The sequence below is a fragment of the Triturus cristatus genome, chromosome 2_2, assembly GCF_964204655.1.
Source record: "Triturus cristatus chromosome 2_2, aTriCri1.1, whole genome shotgun sequence".
Classification (NCBI taxonomy): Eukaryota; Metazoa; Chordata; class Amphibia; order Caudata; family Salamandridae; genus Triturus; species Triturus cristatus.
In genome coordinates this window covers 359105935-359124054 of record NC_140582.1, presented here as the reverse complement: position 1 = coordinate 359124054, position 18120 = coordinate 359105935, and the positions used below count along the sequence as shown (strand labels likewise).

Genomic DNA, 18120 nt, shown 5'->3' with positions numbered 1-18120 from the left:
TAAAAGAAGCCTTGGATGTAGAAGAGGGAACCAGGCATTTTATAGCCTGTGTTCATTATTATTTGAGTTAATTATTGAACTAGGTTCTTTACCTCAATCAAGAGGCCTGGGGAGTGTTGCTACAGATACAACATGCAGCAGGCCGACCAATGAAATAATTCTAGAATAGTATTTCCATCAACAATGGAACTAATTATCACTCCCATGTAACTCATATATGAAGCTGGATACTCCTTGCCGATGACATTACTGTAAAGCAGTCACTGGACATAGGACCTATAGGTATGTGACGGGTACAGTCACGATGCTGTTAAATCAGCCATAAACAATAAATTAACAGATATATTTAAGCTGGAAAGCTAGCAAATGCTGCTTACATAATTCAGAAACTGACAGATGCATCAAACTGAATGGCATAGGCAAATAAAACCTTTGCACCAATGTTGACATTTTCACTGTTGCTTTACTGGAAGGGGACCATTTCATGCTCTGGTTTAATTTGGCACAAAAATTGTTCCTCCTCTTTAATTTTGCTGAGAGCCGGCAGTTGTTGATTGTTCCCTATACTCACTACAGCACCAGCCTGCTCAGCCACAGGCAACTCACGCTTAAGATATTGTCACCTCCCAATGTCAGACACAACCACTGCCAATCACCAAGCTCATATCCATTTCACCTATCATGGCTTAAAGTCGCAATGACAATGAGGTGCCAACCTTCCAATAACATTTTGGAGGAAGGAGCAACAGGCAGAGCCACCTAGGCATGAGTACTACTCGTCAAATACATATCACATGGATTGGGAAATCGATGATTGTGGCAAACAGTTGTATGACATTACAATGAATGCCTCTTTTCACAACACACGCCTTTACCACGCATATGCCCTTACCGCACATATGCCCTTACTATGCATGCTTTTACCACGCAGGTAAGTATAAATAAGATCTAACTATCTATCTATCTATCTATCTATCTATCTATCTATCTATCTATCTATCTATCTATCTATCTATCTATCTATCTATCTATCTATCTATCTATCTATCTATCTATCTAGCTCTATAAATATATATATATGTATGTATGTATGTATGTATGTATGTATATTGTGCGGCTTGCCCGCTCCTAAAACTACCTTTTTCACCTATTACCTTAACCACCCCATACACATAAACCCTAAAAATACCCTTACCACCCCATGACTCTACCCATCCCTAAACTCTAAAAATACCCTTGCCACCCTAGACCCCTAACCACCCCTAAATCCTAAACATACACAACACGCTATACCCCCACCCAACCCTAAACCCTAAGAAATCTCTTGCTACTCTATGCCCTTACCTACACATAAACCCTAAAATAACTTTACCACCCTATACCCTAAAACACCCTTACAACCAATACCTTTACCCAACCCTAAACCCTAAAAATACCCTTTCCATCCAATGTCCCTACCCACCCCTAAACCCTAAAAAATAATGTACTGCGCTATAACTTTAACTACCACTACATCTTAAAATACCCCTACCACCCAATACTCTTATTCACCCCTACACCTTAAAACAACCATTATCACCCTATACTCTCTCTGTCTCTCCCTGTCCCTGTCCCTGTCTCTGTCTCTCTTTCACTATATATATATGTCCACCGGAAAAAGGTTACTCGGACAATATATTTAGGCTCAGATTTAACTCATACAAAACTTTTGAAATTTAGCAGTTATCGTTTCCTGAGCTAACTATTACATATGCCCCGCAATGCACTGCTCATGACCTCTCATATTACATCACTCATGACATGGTCAGTGACATCACTCATGACATCACTGATGACATCATCCACAGAACCACTCACAAAAATGATTGCTTTATTGAAAAGCAATCAAGGACATGGTGGTCTGCTGCCCCTAGCAGGTCACCATCACTGTGATTTTAGCAATTTCTAGGGGGTCACAAATTGCGATCTACCTCATTAATATTAATGAGGTAGGTCGATTTGCGACCCACTAGGAATCACTAAATGAAACTCATTGAGTTTCGTACATTTGTAATAGTGATCACCTAATTGCGATTCGCAGAAAATAGTATTAGGTGCTCGCTATTACAAATGATGATACATGTGGCCCTTGGTGAATTTTTAAGGTTTTTAAACATTTTATTTCCTAACTATAATGTACCTGTAAACTTTGTTTTGTTTCTTTGAATTTCTTGTTTTTTGTGTGTAAAGTAATAATTACTATACGTTAATCCAACCCCCTCCGTGTGAAGGCCATGTGTGGTGGGGGAGTGGCCAACCCCCCAAATTGGGCAGCCAGGAAGGGGGGCATACAGCCCCCCCTACCTTGGTGGATTTTGGCCCGGGCACTCCAACCCCCAGGGCCAGGCATATTTTGTGTAGGGAGAGGGGCATGTGGCCCCCTTCACTGGGCCGTTTTTGGACCCCGATCCCCTAGGGCCCAGCCAACAAAAGACAGGTGCCCTGGTGCTCACCCAGGGCACCAACCATCCTCTCGTTGTGGGCAACGGGGAACCCTAAGGCCCCTGCGGCCCCAGCTGGCTCCCCATATCCAGCGGGAGCCAGCATTTCTTCCGCCTAGAGGATGCAGCTAAAAATGCTGCTCCACGCGGGAGGGATCAATATTCAGATGATCCCTGCTTCCATTACTGTGACGTAATATGTGAGGTCATAAGTAGTGCATTGCGGGCGTAAGTTATAGTTAGCTCAGGTAACTATAACTGCAGAATTTCTCCGGTTTTGTACGAATGAAATCTGACCCTAACTATAATGTCCCTGTAATCTTTATTCTTTTCAGAGAATTTCTAAGAGTTTTTAAATTCTATTTGCTAACTATAATGTCCGTGTAACCTTTGTTTTTTTCAGTGAATATATACATACACACATATACTTACCTGAACTATGTTCACCATGCATGGTAAAGGCATATGCGTGGTAAAGATTTGTGTTGTAAAGACTGCTGTGGTAAAGGCACTGCATAGTTACAACTGGATTGTGAAGGATGTTTTTCATGGCAAACATTAAACGTTGGCCTGCATGCTCTTACCTTGGTTAAGAGTGGCAGTGTGATGTTTAAGTTGCAGATGGCTTGATGCAGGAGGCCTCTTGTAGATTTTGGCTCCTTCATGAACGATAGTCGACCACAAGGCTCCTGAGTGGTATCCCGTACCTAAGGCAAAGAAATTAAAAACTTTAGGTAAGAGCAGAGTAATGCGGAAGATCAATGGAAAACCTTCTGAAAAGATTTACGGTCAACGGGCAGGTACTCTGTTACAAATGTGATGAACATCCCATTCGCCTTGTTACAAGTGCCATAGAATATAATGCACTTGTAATAAGGTGGACAGGATTGTGATGGAGTACACTATTTGCCAAAATTTAAATCAGGCCCTTAGTCTTGATTTATGAATAAGCCTTTGACAGATCAAGTAACATTCAAGGCAGCTTTGCATATGCTTGCATCAGCAACACTGCATGCAGTAACAGCATAAAACATTAAAGAACTGCGCTTTATGAAAAGAAGGTCCAGACTCATCTGCATTAAAAAAGGCTTCTTTCAAATGTTTACAATCAAAGTTCCTATATCTACAAGCAGACTTATCGACATTAAAAAGGGCTTCTTTCAAATTATTACTATAAAGAACAAGCTACTTACCTTGGATTGCTCTCTCTTTGGTGGAAACTCTATTGAATCTGCAGATTCTTCACCTTGTGAATATTTCCCCAGGCATCAGACTGGATCAAGAAACTTGAAAGCAGTACTTCTGTGCGCGAATAGGTGGTGTTGTGTGGCTCCGTGATGATGTTGGTCCACTCCGGAAGCGACAAGCAGGGCCACATATATGTGCCACTCAGGCACACTGACATCAGTTGTTTTCCAAAGCTTGTCCACACTCAGATGCCGGGCCCATCAGGAAACTGGAGTGACTTGTGTGAAGATCTCTAGGTCGGGACCTTTCTAGATGGGAAAATAGTCCATTCCACAGAACTGTGAGGTGAGAGGATAGGTGAGGAACATGCGGTTAAATATAGTATCCAGCATAGAGAGAGTTGCCAAAGAAGCGTGTTCTTCTGATGGATACTTCTAACTGCTTATTCCTAGTCTATAAAGAGATACCAGAGCAGTACCTCCACTAGGTGTTGGTGTGTGAAATGGCTTAGTCCCAAAAAATATTGGAAGACCGAACAGCCAAAATGCCCACCCCGATGGACCGGACTGTCAGGACAATAGTGCTTTGTGAACCTGTGTGCTGATGACGTCATGGCAGCCTGACATATATCCATAAAAGGCACTCTGCATGCTCGCGCAGCAGAAACCCATCCTTGGCTCAAAAGGTCTTCAGGTAATTGATTCTTAGGTAATGCGATGCAGATTTTATGGCAGAGGGCTATCCACCTAGAGACTGTTCTTTTCTCCACTGCCTTACCATTCTTAATTTTAGAGAACCCTATAAGCAGTTGATCATCGACCTGATGCTTCCTGATATGATCACTGTAGAAGCTGAGGGCTCTCTTGGGATACAAACAATGTAGGATTTCTTCCTCATTTGAGGTGAGGCGGGGCAAAGAAAGTCAGAAGAGTGATAGCCTGCCCAACATGGAAAAGTGTTACTACCTTCAGCAGGAATGCAGCTCAAGTTCTCAGTAACAGCCTGTCTGGGAAGAACGTTGTATAAGGTGGCTGGACCCCAAAACATTTCAGCTCATTCATGAGAAGAGCTGACATCATTGCGACCAGAAAAAACCTTTTCAAGTTTAAGAGACATAGTAAACAACTGTGCATTTGCTCAAATGGGGTGCAAATTAGGAAAGTGAGAACCGAATTCCCACTGTGGGATCACAAAGGACTTCAGTGAAAACATGTGCTGAAAATCTTTAAGAAATCTCCTAAAAATCTCATCAAATTTAAACAACGAAGGCTTGACCGGGACCTAAAAAAAGTGAAGTAGCCGATAAATAAACTTTAGCAGTGCTCAACACAAGTCCTTGCCGGGCCAACAACAAAGCAAATAACTCTTCTGACAAATTGTCTTGTATCCTGTCAATATGCCAGTAGTCACACCAAGTCACAAACTTGTCCCAGGACACGGTTTACACAGATTCTGTAGATGAATGCCTGGCTGCCAGAATGACATCAACAAAGACGGGAGAAATATCAAAATGAGTACTGTGTAAGCGGTGTGGTCTGGCGTTGGTGGTATTGAAAACCCCTAGGGTGGAATTGAAAACCCCTAGGTTAACCACAAAAATGGTGAAACTGCTGGGATGCCTGGACCACCAAACTCTCAGGCATAGGGTGTTGTGTCCAAAAACCAGGTTCGGCTGGTGCCAGTCGTCAGCGATAAAGTACCTGTCTATTAACTGGTGGGGGTGGGGGGTGCAACACATGGCTCTGTCCCTACAAGGTTTAAACCTTGTCTTTTTGGCAGGTGACTTATGTCCCTTGCACACCATGTCTGAAGGTGCAGAAAGAAAAGAAAGAACAGGCCTGGGTGGTGCTTATACTTACGGAATGGAACAACCTTATTTCAAAGCGACACAACACCACCAACTGGTGCGCAGGAGTATTGCTTTGGAGTTTCTGGATACAGTCTGATGCCTGGGGGAATATTCACAAGGTGAGGAATCGGCGGTTAGAAGTATCCATCAGAAGGATGGATATTTTCAATCCCTGTTGTCAGCTAACTTTTAACTCCCTGAATATATCTGGTTTGTGCAGGATCTCTGTTGTTCAAATGGAGGACTAACAGGAACGTTGGGTTCAAATGCATGAAGCATGAGCATGTCCTCAGTTAACAAGAGCCGAGATTTGATGGCTTTATACTATACTGTCTATAGTTGGGAGTACTTTCCCATGCAGGCAGGTAGTATAATTAATGTATTTCAATATTTGGCCATAGTAGTAGGCCTATTCTAGTACCACACATCAGTGAATCATGCTCTGATCCTTTCTGCCTTCATGCAGTTTTATTAAGGCATTTGCTACTGTTAACCTGGTTACTGTTGACAATCTTGCTGCAAACCAAGTCCCCCAAAAAGAATAAGTACTCAGAAAGCCTTTTACAATGTCGCCTATCATTAGTAATTCTAAAGAAAATGACAAAGTGATGTGTTTTGAGATGATACACACAAATTACACTATATAAATAACTAATATGCAGTACTGAACTTTATAAAAGTAATCAGTAAAAAGGCAAACTTGTCATGGTGCAGTCTGATGGCAGATGGCACAATATGATCGCCTCTTATCCATTTACTCAATGAACCTCCATTAATAATACAAAAAAGTCTTGGGCCCAGGAGAATGGGTCCTGACTTCTCTTGTGGCCAAACTACTCATGCCCTCTATGTGTGGTAGGCTGCTCTTAAAGCTACCACAAACACGCAAGCATTGAGGGAGTACATGTGACTTGTGATGAGTGCAAGGGTAGTTCACCTAGGGCCAGATGTATCATCTTTGCAGGTTGCGATTCCTTAATAGCAAATTTTAGCGATTCGCTATTAAGTACTCGCAAAATGCAATGTATGTAGGATTCGCAATTATAATTGCAATTCCTACATATTCCTTAATTGAGAATCGCAAAATGCGATCCGCAATTCAGGAATACCTTCCCATTTATTCCTATGGGCCTAGAGGCCCATGGGAATTAATGGGAAGACATTCGCAATTTGCGAGTACCCAATAGGTACTCGCAAATTGCGAATGCAATTTCAAGTGTGCAAGGGTGCCAGAAGGACACCCTGTTGCACCCCTGAAATAAGCATGTGTGCACATGTGGTGCACATGGCACTATGAAAAAAAAAAGTGAATTTTTCAAAGAAATCGCAAATTACCACCAACTTGAAGTTGGTGGTAATTTGCGATTTCTTAAGGCAAAATCGCACAACTTGGGTGCTTCCAGAATTGCATTTAAGGAATCACAATTTGCGATTCCTTAAATGCATTCGCAAAATAAGGAATCGCAAATTTTGTGATTCCCTATTTTGCGAGGGGCTTTTGGGATGATATATCCCAAAAGGCTTTTTCCCGTTTGCAAACGGGCCGATTCTGAGAATTGGCCCGTTTGCAAATGGGAGAAAGGCTTCATACATCTGGCCCCTAGTCCTGGATTTTGCCATGTTCTAGGTACTGCTATTTCCAGTCTTGAAACCTGAGCATGACCCCACACGAGCAGAAACTGTCAGGCTCAGAAAATGATGGGTGGAAATGAGGACCTAGGCTTGACAGTAGCTGCTGTTGGATTGTGGTCCATGCCTATCCCTGCCCATGTCAAAGGGCATAACCTTATCTTTTAGGGCCTTGCACTTCTAGGGTCTGCCTTTCCCTTACCCTTACAGATAGCCTACACCTGCTGTTATTCTGTAATTATCTCCTTTCAGCTATTTTTCCAGGTGTTATATAGAAAAACAACTGCTACGTTTGCATGTAAAGGCATTGACATAAATTCCCACGTGTTGCTCATGTGAGTTTGGCTTTCAACAGCAGTCATAATACAATATTTCTATTTTGTTCATGCATGTCTCTCTTTCACCAGATGACTGCTGTGGAACACCTTCTCTCACAATATGTTTTCTCTACAGCTCACTTATTCTTGCCCAGCATTTCTCTTCTCCTTTGACAAAGTAGGTCACCGTTCACTTCAAGCATTTCACATTCGTAGTGCTTTAGGGAAGGTGTTTTTAATACTGATGCACTTATTTTCAAACTGTCTGTTTGGTAATTCATGGTCAAACGCAGAGATTAATTTGTAAAAGAATGAGTGCCAGGGGCCAAAAGTATGGCTCAGAAGCCGCGGATGGCGCTATTAAATGCCATGTGAAATGAATTACAAGGCTGTGTATTCTTGATCTAACCTCATGCTTCTTTTATACACCACCAGACACTCCCTGCCAATTTATCTTGCTCTTTCACGTTTCCTTTTATCCCTGCTTCCTTTGTTCATTATTGTTTTTCCATAATTCTTCCCCTCCTTTTTTCCCCCTTTTGTGTTTTTTTCTTTCTTTCTCTAGGTCAAAGTCTGATAAGGGAAAATAAGTGCTGGTACCCAAAAATGAGTGCCGGAGGTGCACTGTGTAACCACTAGTTCATATTAAGCACTGGTCAGACATCCTCAATTGTGAAGCTCAAAATTTAAACTCTATCACCTGCACAGATCGGCACTATTTCTACCCACAAAGAGCAACTGTCATTTGATGAACCATTTCTACCCCTCGCCAGCTCTGCCCACTTTAGCTCAGTCTTTCAAATTATTTTTTTCAGCGAGAAAAGCCATGTCTAACATTACCCTTGTGAAGCAATTTAAGGAGAACTTTTTTATCATTCGGCACTTAAAACAAGTCTATACAATATTAATGATTAAATCTCTTTACGTGATATCTGCCAGTATTGTTTGCAATGCTAAAGTCTGTTTTTCTTATGGTACATAAAAGATGGTTAAGATGTAAAACAAAAGTAAAACTGCTTTTAAAATGAGTCTTTTTTGCACTGTACAGTGCTGTGAAACCTGGATGGACAGAGGTTGAACTATAAATAAAAGCAATAAAATAAATAAATTGACACCATTTGTAGCAGCTCAGTACTCCTGGAAAATGAACAGCTGGGTTTACCTTAACAAACAGTGGAAGTCTGTTTTCTTTGAAGGCATAGAAGCTGAATATGTGGTGCTGCCCGCTCTTCGTTAGCGGTACCAGGTTGCCAAAGCAGTCTACATAGATCGGTTTTCCCTCTAATACCTGAGAAAATTGAAAGAAAACAATAACAGTTTGTTTACTTAAATATTTTCAGTCACTTGAAACAACCTTTTATCATTTATTATCATTTACAAACTGTCCTACCCAACAATGACTAGAATTTCACCCCTGATATTAAACTGGCGCATGCAGCAATTCTGCCAGGGTAGCTTTATTTTCAAATTTCTAAGTACAGACAATAATCATAATCTTCCACCAGCCCTGATCCTGCTAATTTGGATCATCATTTACATTTTACAGTGACTAATTTCAGTGCAGTTCGATATAAGTTCACATAAATGTTCTGAATCAGGTTCTATCTAAGTAGACACTAGTTTATCCCTCTGAAGTTTTTGTTTATGAATACGTTCTGCCACAGAATTGGCACCGATTTTGGCAAATGATCCTGATTTGACTAGATTATTTTGGGGATTTAGTACTAAAACATTACATTTTGATTTTTTCAATTTCACCTGATGCATCATAGACTGAATTTTAACAGTTAGCTTCTAACACAGTATCTCCTATTAGATATGTCCTTTTGGATAGCCTCTTTCTATAAATTGTGCCATCATTTTTTCTGGGCCAATTTTGGATTAGTTATTCCACTGAGTAATCATTTTAAACATAAGAATTTTTTGGTTTGGTGGGCACGCATTGTTTCTATTTGTTCTTTTCTATGTGTAGTTAAATGTATAAAATGAATGTGAGTTTCAAGTGCATCATATGCGAATTGTAAATTTCATTTAATATCTTTCAACATTCTTTAAAACTGGTGGTAGGAAAATGTCAAATTATAATTCATTTAGAAAAGTTATCCACATGATTGTTTGTCCATGTACATGCAGTAACCGCTAGCCTACATACACCAATTGATTCGGAGGTTTGTAAATATCGGTGATGTAGAAAATAAACACAATCTGTTCAAGGCAGAAGCTGAAAATTACTAGTACCATCTTCATGATATCTCATGGGCTCAATGTCTGGCTGCTGAAAAAAGAATACTTAGGGCATGATGTATAGTTTAGCAGCAGCTAGAAACCGCCACAAAGAAACAACTGTTCCATCCACCTCATGTAGAGTGAAGAGAGGCCCTATACACTCTCAATAGGGTGGACGTGACATTCGCCATGTTTGGTGGATGTCCTACATCCAAACTCTAAATGAGGCCCACAGTAACTAATAGACTAAGCTCTTTTTAATTCTCCTGTATAGGTACATCACATCCAAGATAACTAACAAATATAGAATTACCATGGATTCTTTTATATGAAAAAATATCGATATTATCTCTTGCTCTTAAATGTAAAGTAGAAACAAACGGTGCAAGTGATATATGTGCTTGACTGTCTGTGTGTCTGTTCATATGCTCACACACACACACACATGCATGCATACACAAATATCTTTGGGAATATGTAGAAATAAACATACAACACATATTTATGTCATCCCTGTGAAAACAAATTTAGTGAAATTAAACATTACTTGAAACCAGAGTTTATATATTGAGCAATATATTGCAATATTCTAATCAGAGTTATCACTACAGTAATTCTTACTCAACCAGAAACATTGCTCGTTCATGTACCCAGAGCCTATGTTATATTCAGTTCACAGAAGAAAACAAATGATACCATTATTAAAAGGCTTTTTCAGTGTGATCTTATTTCCTTGCAGGGTTTAATCCCTTGCACTATTGTTCAGATTGCACTCCTTGGTTTATACCTACGTCACATGAGGCACAGCATGGCATTAAAAATACACGTGGATGTGAAATATGTTATAAGCTATTTATTACCATTTCTGATGAAAGAGAGGGGTAGGATTAACCATTTGAGGCTTAGATTCTCATGAGAGATTGCACCACTTCAAAAAATTTAAAAAAATAACAAATTACCCATTACATCTTGGCTTTGAAGAAGCTATGAGAGAGTTAATTTTAGCAGTTGTTTCTAGCTCATAGGCACGAACTGTTGTCATTTTTTAAAATTTTTTTAGAGTTTTATATAGCGCGAACTTGACGCGCAACCGAATTGGGTATCAGAGCGCTTTACAGAGCACCAGTTACCTTACATGAGGACACACATTCATTTTTGCAAGGCACAGGAGATTAAGTGATTTGCCCAGAATCACAGGATGTTCAGCATCATTACCGAGACTCGAACCCAGTGTCCCCGGTCCGAGGTCGAACGACCTAGCCGTTAGGCCAACTGCTCTCCCCAATGATAGAGCATGTGAGTTTCAAATGCTGGCATTCGTTTTAATTGTGAAGTGTTTTGAGCCTGTCAATTGATTTTGCTCTAATACTTAGACTGTACCTCTATAAGTGATGCAGTTGAAAATTTGTTTTAACATAGCTCCATTGATGCCATATTCTTCGTGAGCATTTCAATCCATTGTCTTTGTTCTAGTTCTAATTGTCTCTCTAATTTATTTTGTGACATTATTTTTTTTCAAATGCTCCTCTTATTTTTTTTTTTTTTTTTAATTCAGGAAAAACAATAAATACAATTATTTCAAGGATTGACACAAAGTAAGGTTCATCAATTAATTCATCAATACATATAATCATATATAGTTATTCCAAACATATCTTACTTCCTACTAATATATCCGCTCATAGGAGTGGGTATATAGAAAAAGGGAAAAACCATGAAATAGGGTGTTTTACTAAGCATACAAAAAAAAAGAAAAAAAAAATATCCAGAAGGAGGTACGAGCAGGGCTAACTTAGTGGGAAGGAGAAGAGATACAGAGGATACCTTTTATTAAACTATATGCTTAATCCTCTTCTACCTCCCACAGCGGGCCCCACACTTGGCGACCTCTTTTTTTTGCACTCCTTCCTTTACATTTATACAATGCCTTCTCTAAATTAAAGATATGGTAAAGCCTGGCGTACCACTCCTGAAATGTCGGTGGATCTACATCTTTCCATTTTGTTGCGATAATTATACGAAAAATGGCTGTTACCATAAAACAAAAATATATTTGAGACAAATCCATCTGTAAACTGTCATCAAAACCAAATATAATCAATGTGGAAGTTAATGGGACTAAGCGTGCTATAGTTTGGTTCAGAAGGGATATGCTACTTACCAGTATGCATCTGTTCTTGGCATGTAGGGCTGCAGATCTACACACTTTTGCATAGATCGCCATCTGGTGTTGGGCCCGGATGTTTGCAGTTTGTTTTTCCTCTTGAAAAGTCTTTGGAAGTCACGAGGTCGGTGACTCCTCCTTTGGATCGTATTGCGCATGGGCTTCGGCTCCATCCTCAGATTGTTTTTCGCCAACAGGGAAAGATGGAGCGTAGTAATAACAGTGAAGAAACCCATGCGTGTTGTATCTAAATAAGTTAGACTGGAACAGATACAGGCGGGTGGGCGTGTGTAGATCTGCAGCTCTACATGCCAAGAACAGATGCATACTGGTAAGTAGCATATTCCGTTCGAGGCATATGAGCTGCAGATTACACACTTTTGCATAGACTATATAGCAGTTCCCAACCTTAGCGGCGACCACCGGTATCTGTTGCAGTGGTTTGAAATAGTGTTTGTAGTACAGCCTGGCCCACACTAGCTTGTTGCTTGGTTTGCACATCTACACAGTAGTGTTTAGTGAAAGTGTGCGGTGTTGACCATGTAGCTGCTTTGCAGATATCATCTAATGGGATGTTCCCTAGAAAAGCCATGGAAGCCCCTATCTTTTGTGTAGAATGGGCTTTAGGGGGAACTTATAGCGTTTGTTTTGCTTTGTGGTAGCAAATCTGGATGCATTTTAGAATCCACCTAGCTATCCCTGATTTTGAGATGGGGTTGCCCTTGTGTGGTGGAGAGAAAGAGACAAACAGTTGTTTGGTCTTTCTGAAAGGTTGTGTTCTTTGGATATAGTAAAGTAAGGCTCGTTTGACATCTAGCGTGTGTAGAGCCCTTTCTGCAACAGTTTGAGGGTGCGAGAAAAATACCGGTAATTCTACAGATTGGTTTAGGTGAAAAGGGGAAATGACTTTAGGTAGGAATTTTGGGTTGGTACGGAGAACAACCTTGTTTTGGTGCATTTGAAGAAAAGGTTCTTGTATGGTAAGTGCTTGTATCTCACTGACCCTTCTAAGGGAAGTGATGGCTACAAGAAAAGCTGTTTTCCATGTGAGAAATTGCAGTATGCATTTATGCAAAGGTTCGAAGGGCGGCCCCATTGGCCTTGTGAGAACGATATTTAAGTTCCACACAGGTGAGGGTGGTACTCTGGGGGGAATTATTCGTTTTAGGTCTTCCATGAAGGCTTTAATGGCAGGTACTCTGAAAAGTGATAGGTGCTGCCTGTTTTGTAGGTAAGCTGCAATTGCTGTGAGGTGTAGCCGAATGGAGGTATATGCTATATTACACCTTTGTTGGTGGAGTAAGTAGCATATGATGTGTTGTATAGACACGTCTAGATGATTGATTGTGTTGTTATGGCAATAAACAACAAATCTTTTCCACTTGGCAGCGTAGCAGGCTCTAGTGGTAGGGCGTCTAGCTTCTCTGATGACGTTCATACAGTCAGGGGGAAGGTTTAGGTATCCTAATTCCAGGATTTCAGGAGCCAGATCGGCAAGGTGGAGCTGAGCTGGGTCCGGGTGCCTGATCTCTCCATGGTTCTGGGTTAGGAGGCATGGTGAGAGGTGTAGCTTTTGATGTCGTACTACTGAGAGTTCCAGCAGCGTGGTGTACCACGGTTGTCTGGCCCATGTTGGAGCTACTAGGATCAGTGTGAGGGAATGCTGTTGTAGCTTTCGCACCACTAATGGAATTAGTGGGAGAGGTGGAAAAGCGTACGCAAATTTGCCTGACCAGTTCATCCATATCGCATTGCCTTTGGACAATGGGTGTGGGTATCTGGCGGCGAAGCTTGGGCATTTTTTGTTTTCGTGGGTGGCGAAGAGGTCTATCTGCGGATGCCCCCACATTTGAAAGAACGGGTGAAGAACCTGCGGGTGAAGTTCCCACTCGTGGATCCGCTGCGTCTATCTGCTGAGCAGATCTGCCATGGTGTTTTGGACTCCAGGGACATGGTGGGCTAGGAGAAAGATTTTGTGTGGAATTGCCAATCTCCATATGCTCTGTGCTAGTTGAGAGAGCTGTGGAGAGTGTGTGCCGCCTTGTTTTTGAATGTAATACATGGCCGTCATGTTGTCTGTGCGAATGAGGACTGCCTTGCCTAAAATCTGTCTCTGAAAGGATTTTAGGGCTAGAGAGATTGCTAGTAACTCCAGATGGTTGATATGGAGTAACTTTTGTTGCGGTGTCCATGTGCCCTGCACTGTGAGGTGTAATAGATGAGCTCCCCAGCCGGAGAGCGATGCGTCTGTTGTTAGTATTATTTGTGGAACCGGGTCCAGGAACGGTCGACCTTTGGAAAGGTTTGTGGTGTTCCACCACTGCAGAGAGCGATGGGTGCGACCGTCTACCAACACCAGATCTGTCAGTTGCCCCTGGGCCTGGTTCCATTGGCGCGCTAAGCACTCTTGGAGTGGACGCATCTGGAGTCTTGCGTGGGGCACTATGAAAATGCAAGAGGCCATCATCCCTATCAGTTGCATAAACACTCTTGCTGGAGGGGAGTGTTGAAGTATGAATCTTTGTCGCAAAGCCTGAATGCTTGCAATCCTGGCCGGATTGGGGTAGGCTATGGCTTTTGAGGTGTCTATGGTGGCACCAAGGTATTGGTTTATGTCGGATGGTGTTAGCTGGGACTTTTGGTGGTTCACTGTGAAGCCTAGTTGGTGAAGTAGTTGGATTGTAGTGGCGGTGTGGTGTACACATTGGTTGTGGGATGTGGCTTTTATCAGCTAGTCATCCAAGTATGGGAAGACGTGAATGTGCTGTCTTCTGAGGTGTGCCGCCACTACCGCTAGGCACTTGGTGAATACCCTTGGTGCTGTTGTGACTCCGAATGGGAGCACCTTGAACTGGTAGTGTTGCCTGTCCACTACAAATCTGAGGTACTTTCTGTAAGCATGGTGTACCGGAATGTGGAAGTATGCGTCTTTCAAGTCCAGTGTGGTGAGGAAGTCGTTCTGGGAGAGGAGCGGAAGCACCTGCTGAAGCGTTACCATGTGAAAATGGTCTGAATGTATGTATGTGTTTAGGGGCCGGAGATCTAGAATAGGTCGTAGAGTCTCGTCCCTTTTTGGTATTAGAAAATATAGGGAGTAGACCCCTAAATTTTGCTTATTGACGGGAACTTGTTCTATTGCCTGTTTTTGTAGGAGGGAGATTACCTCCTGTTTTAGTAATGTGGAATGTTCTTGTGACATTGTGCGTTGCCTGGGTAGAATGTTTGGGGGGGTAGATGTTAATTCCAGGCAGTATCCTGACCGAATAATTTGGGTCACCCATTTGTCTGAGGTGATGGTCTCCCAGACATGAAGGAAACTTTGTAGTCTGCCCCCGACCGGAGTGGGATGGTCTGGAGGGAGCGGGGGGAAGTCATTGGGTAGGCGGTGTGGCAGAGCGGGCGGTATTTGTTTTGCCTCTGCCTTTATTATTATTTCCCCTATAGCCGCCTCTTTGATAACCCCTTGTGAAGGTGGACTGAGTGGGGGATTTGTAGGAAGTGGACGCGCTATCTGAGGAGTAGCCTCTAGATGTACTTCAAAAGGAAGAGCGGCGAAAGGAGCACCTAGGAGGGTGTGACTGCAGGGCTCCCATGGATTTCGCAGTATCAGTGTCCTTCTTCATTTTTTCGAGGGCCTCATCTACCTTTGGGCCGAATAGATGTTCTTGGTCAAAGGGATGATTTAGGATGGAGGCCTGTACCTCTGGTTTGAAACCTGATATTCTCAGCCAAGCATGGCGACAGAGGAGGACGCTAGTATTAATGGCCCTGGAGGCTGTGTCTGCTGCATCTAAGGCACAGCGTATGGAGGTGTTAGTTATTGTCTTACCCTCTTGAATTAATTCATTGGACCTATTTTTGTATCTTTCCGGGAGGTGGTGCATTATGGTTTCTAATTCATCATAATGTGCCCTATCGTATCTGGCCAATAGCGCTTGGGTGTTGGCGATACGCCATATATTGGCTGCCTGTGACGCAGTGCATTTTCCTGACGCATCCAGTAGCTTTGACTCTTTGTCAGGTGGTGGTGCTTCACCTGACGTCTGGGAATTTGACCTTTTTCGTGCAGTGGAAACCACTAGGGAATCTAGTGGCGCTGGCCCTTTGATATAGGCAGGATCTGTGGGGGCAGCTTTGTACTTTTTCTCTATGCGTGGGTTAATGACCCTGGCCCTGACTGGGTTCTTAAAAACCTCTGGCGCATGTTTTACCACCCCCTTGAGCATAGGTAGTATGGAGGTAGACCTATGTGCGGTATCAAATGTGTTGAGGAGGAAATCCTCCTCCACTGGGTCAGTGTGTAACTCTACCCCGTGATAATGTGCCGCCCTTTGAAGTAGGTGGTGGAAACCTAATGAGTCTTCCGGTGGAGATGGCCTGGAAGGGTAAAGGTCATCTTGTGGGACGTCTGGAATATCTGGGTTGTTGTAGTTGTCCCATGGGTCTGGGGATCCTGTAGGGGTGGGGTCTTGGGGCACATCCCATGGATCGTGATATGGGTCCCCCTGATCATCATCATCTGGAGACGGGGTCGGAGAGCGATGAGGTGGGGGTGGAGAAGGCGGAGGGGGCGGAGGTGGAGAGGGTGGAGGAGGTGGGGAAGGTATTCTGAAAGGGGAGGTAGCAGAGTCCTTCCTCTCTGGAGGTGGAGGCGGAGCCGGTTTGTCCAAATATCTATTTTTGGAAGAGAGTGCCAAATGTCCAGTTTTTGGATCCTTGGTAAGAGTTTTTTGTAAGGGATCCGGTGTAAATAGTTCCTGTGACAATGTTTGGTCCGTCGGCGCCGAAGTCTTCGGGGCCGATGACTTTTTAAGCTTGTCCGTGCCAGTTTGCTTAGCACTGGGCTTGGGAACCTCCGATTTCTTGGTCGGTGCCGAGGTGGGCTTCGGCGTGGAAGTGTCGGTGCCGAGGACCTTATGGGGTTTGGTCGGTACCGAAGATGGCGTCGGTACGGAAGCGCTGGGTTTCGACACCGAGGACTTCGGTGCGGAGCTCGGTTTCGAGGTAGAGGCCGGTTTCTTTTTCGGTGCCAAAGTGTGTTTCTCGGCACCGCTGGAAGGCTGGCCCAAGAACCAGCCGCCGGAAGGCTTATTTGGCTTCTTCACCGGGCCCGAAGGTGGGGTGTGTGAAGCAGTGTCTCTGGTCTTGCCTAGGCCCGGAGGCGAAGGCGTGACTGAAGCCTTTTTGGGTGTCGGCGCGGGTGTGGGGGGGGTTATATTACTCACGACCCTCTGCGCCGGTGTGATGTCCTCCACATCTAAGTCGTCGGCTTCGGAAGCACTGACGAGGTCCTCTTCGGTGCGCTGCTGTCCCGGATCTTCGATGTCGTCTCCGAAGATGTCGACTGGAGCGGAGGTCGAGGAGTGTGCCGTGTTTCGTCTGGCTCTTCGGTCCCGAATAGTCTTTTTCGATCTGAAAGACTTACAGGCAGGACAGTCTCGAGCCTCGTGTTCAGGGGAGAGGCAGAGGTTGCACACCTCATGAAGATCGGTGTGGGGGAATTTGGACCCACATCGAGGGCACTTCTTGAATGGAGTTCTTTCCATCAGCCGGGACCGGAGCTTGGGTAGGCCCGAAGGCCGCCGTCGACGACTGGAACCGAAGATTTGTCGATGAGAATGTGATTGAGGAGATCGCGATCGAAACAATACCGCGATGTGAGGTGAGGATTCCGCTTCGATCGTCGAACTGGAAATGTTCGGAACCGGAGCGCGAAGATTACATCTGAGCCCGATGGCGGAAAAAAAACAATCTGAGGATGGAGCCGAAGCCCATGCGCAATACGATCCAAAGGAGGAGTCACCGACCTCGTGACTTCCAAAGACTTTCCAAGAGGAAAAACAAACTGCAAACATCCGGGCCCAACACCAGATGGCGATCTATGCAAAAGTGTGTAATCTGCAGCTCATATGCCTCGAACAATTTTCTATTCTTTGTTTCAAGACGCTCAATTTACTACATCCACAAAACATATGGACTATGTCAGCCGGACCATAGCCACATCTTGGGCAACAGCTAGTTTCCCTTTTCCCCCAAGTAAACAATTTCGCTGGCGTATAATATAGACTGAACACAGTGCTGAGCTTTGAGATTTGCAGCCAAAAATATTTTTTTAGACAGATATAGTGATCTGCCCATGTCAACATCCTGATCCCCCAACTTCCCTGCCAATAGACTTTCTGATCTAGCTATGTCATCTTGATTGGCACTCAACAAAATTGAGTACAGATCTTTAACCCGGGGCTGCCTATACACCAAGCAATCTAA

The 18120-nt window shown here is 43.3% G+C and overlaps 1 protein-coding gene across 15 annotated transcripts in view; it reads right to left on the bottom strand.

The window, feature by feature from the left end:
- Positions 1-18120, bottom strand: part of ANK2 (ankyrin 2) — a 1556458-nt gene that overhangs the window by 202906 nt on the left and 1335432 nt on the right. For all 15 annotated transcript variants that reach the window (XM_085641446.1, XM_085641452.1, XM_085641444.1 and 12 more), the window contains 2 exons: positions 8626-8751; positions 3065-3187 (listed from right to left, as the gene is read on the bottom strand). In XM_085641446.1, coding sequence (XP_085497572.1) covers positions 3065-3187; positions 8626-8751 — 249 coding nt within the window. The remainder of the gene's footprint in view (positions 1-3064; positions 3188-8625; positions 8752-18120) is intronic.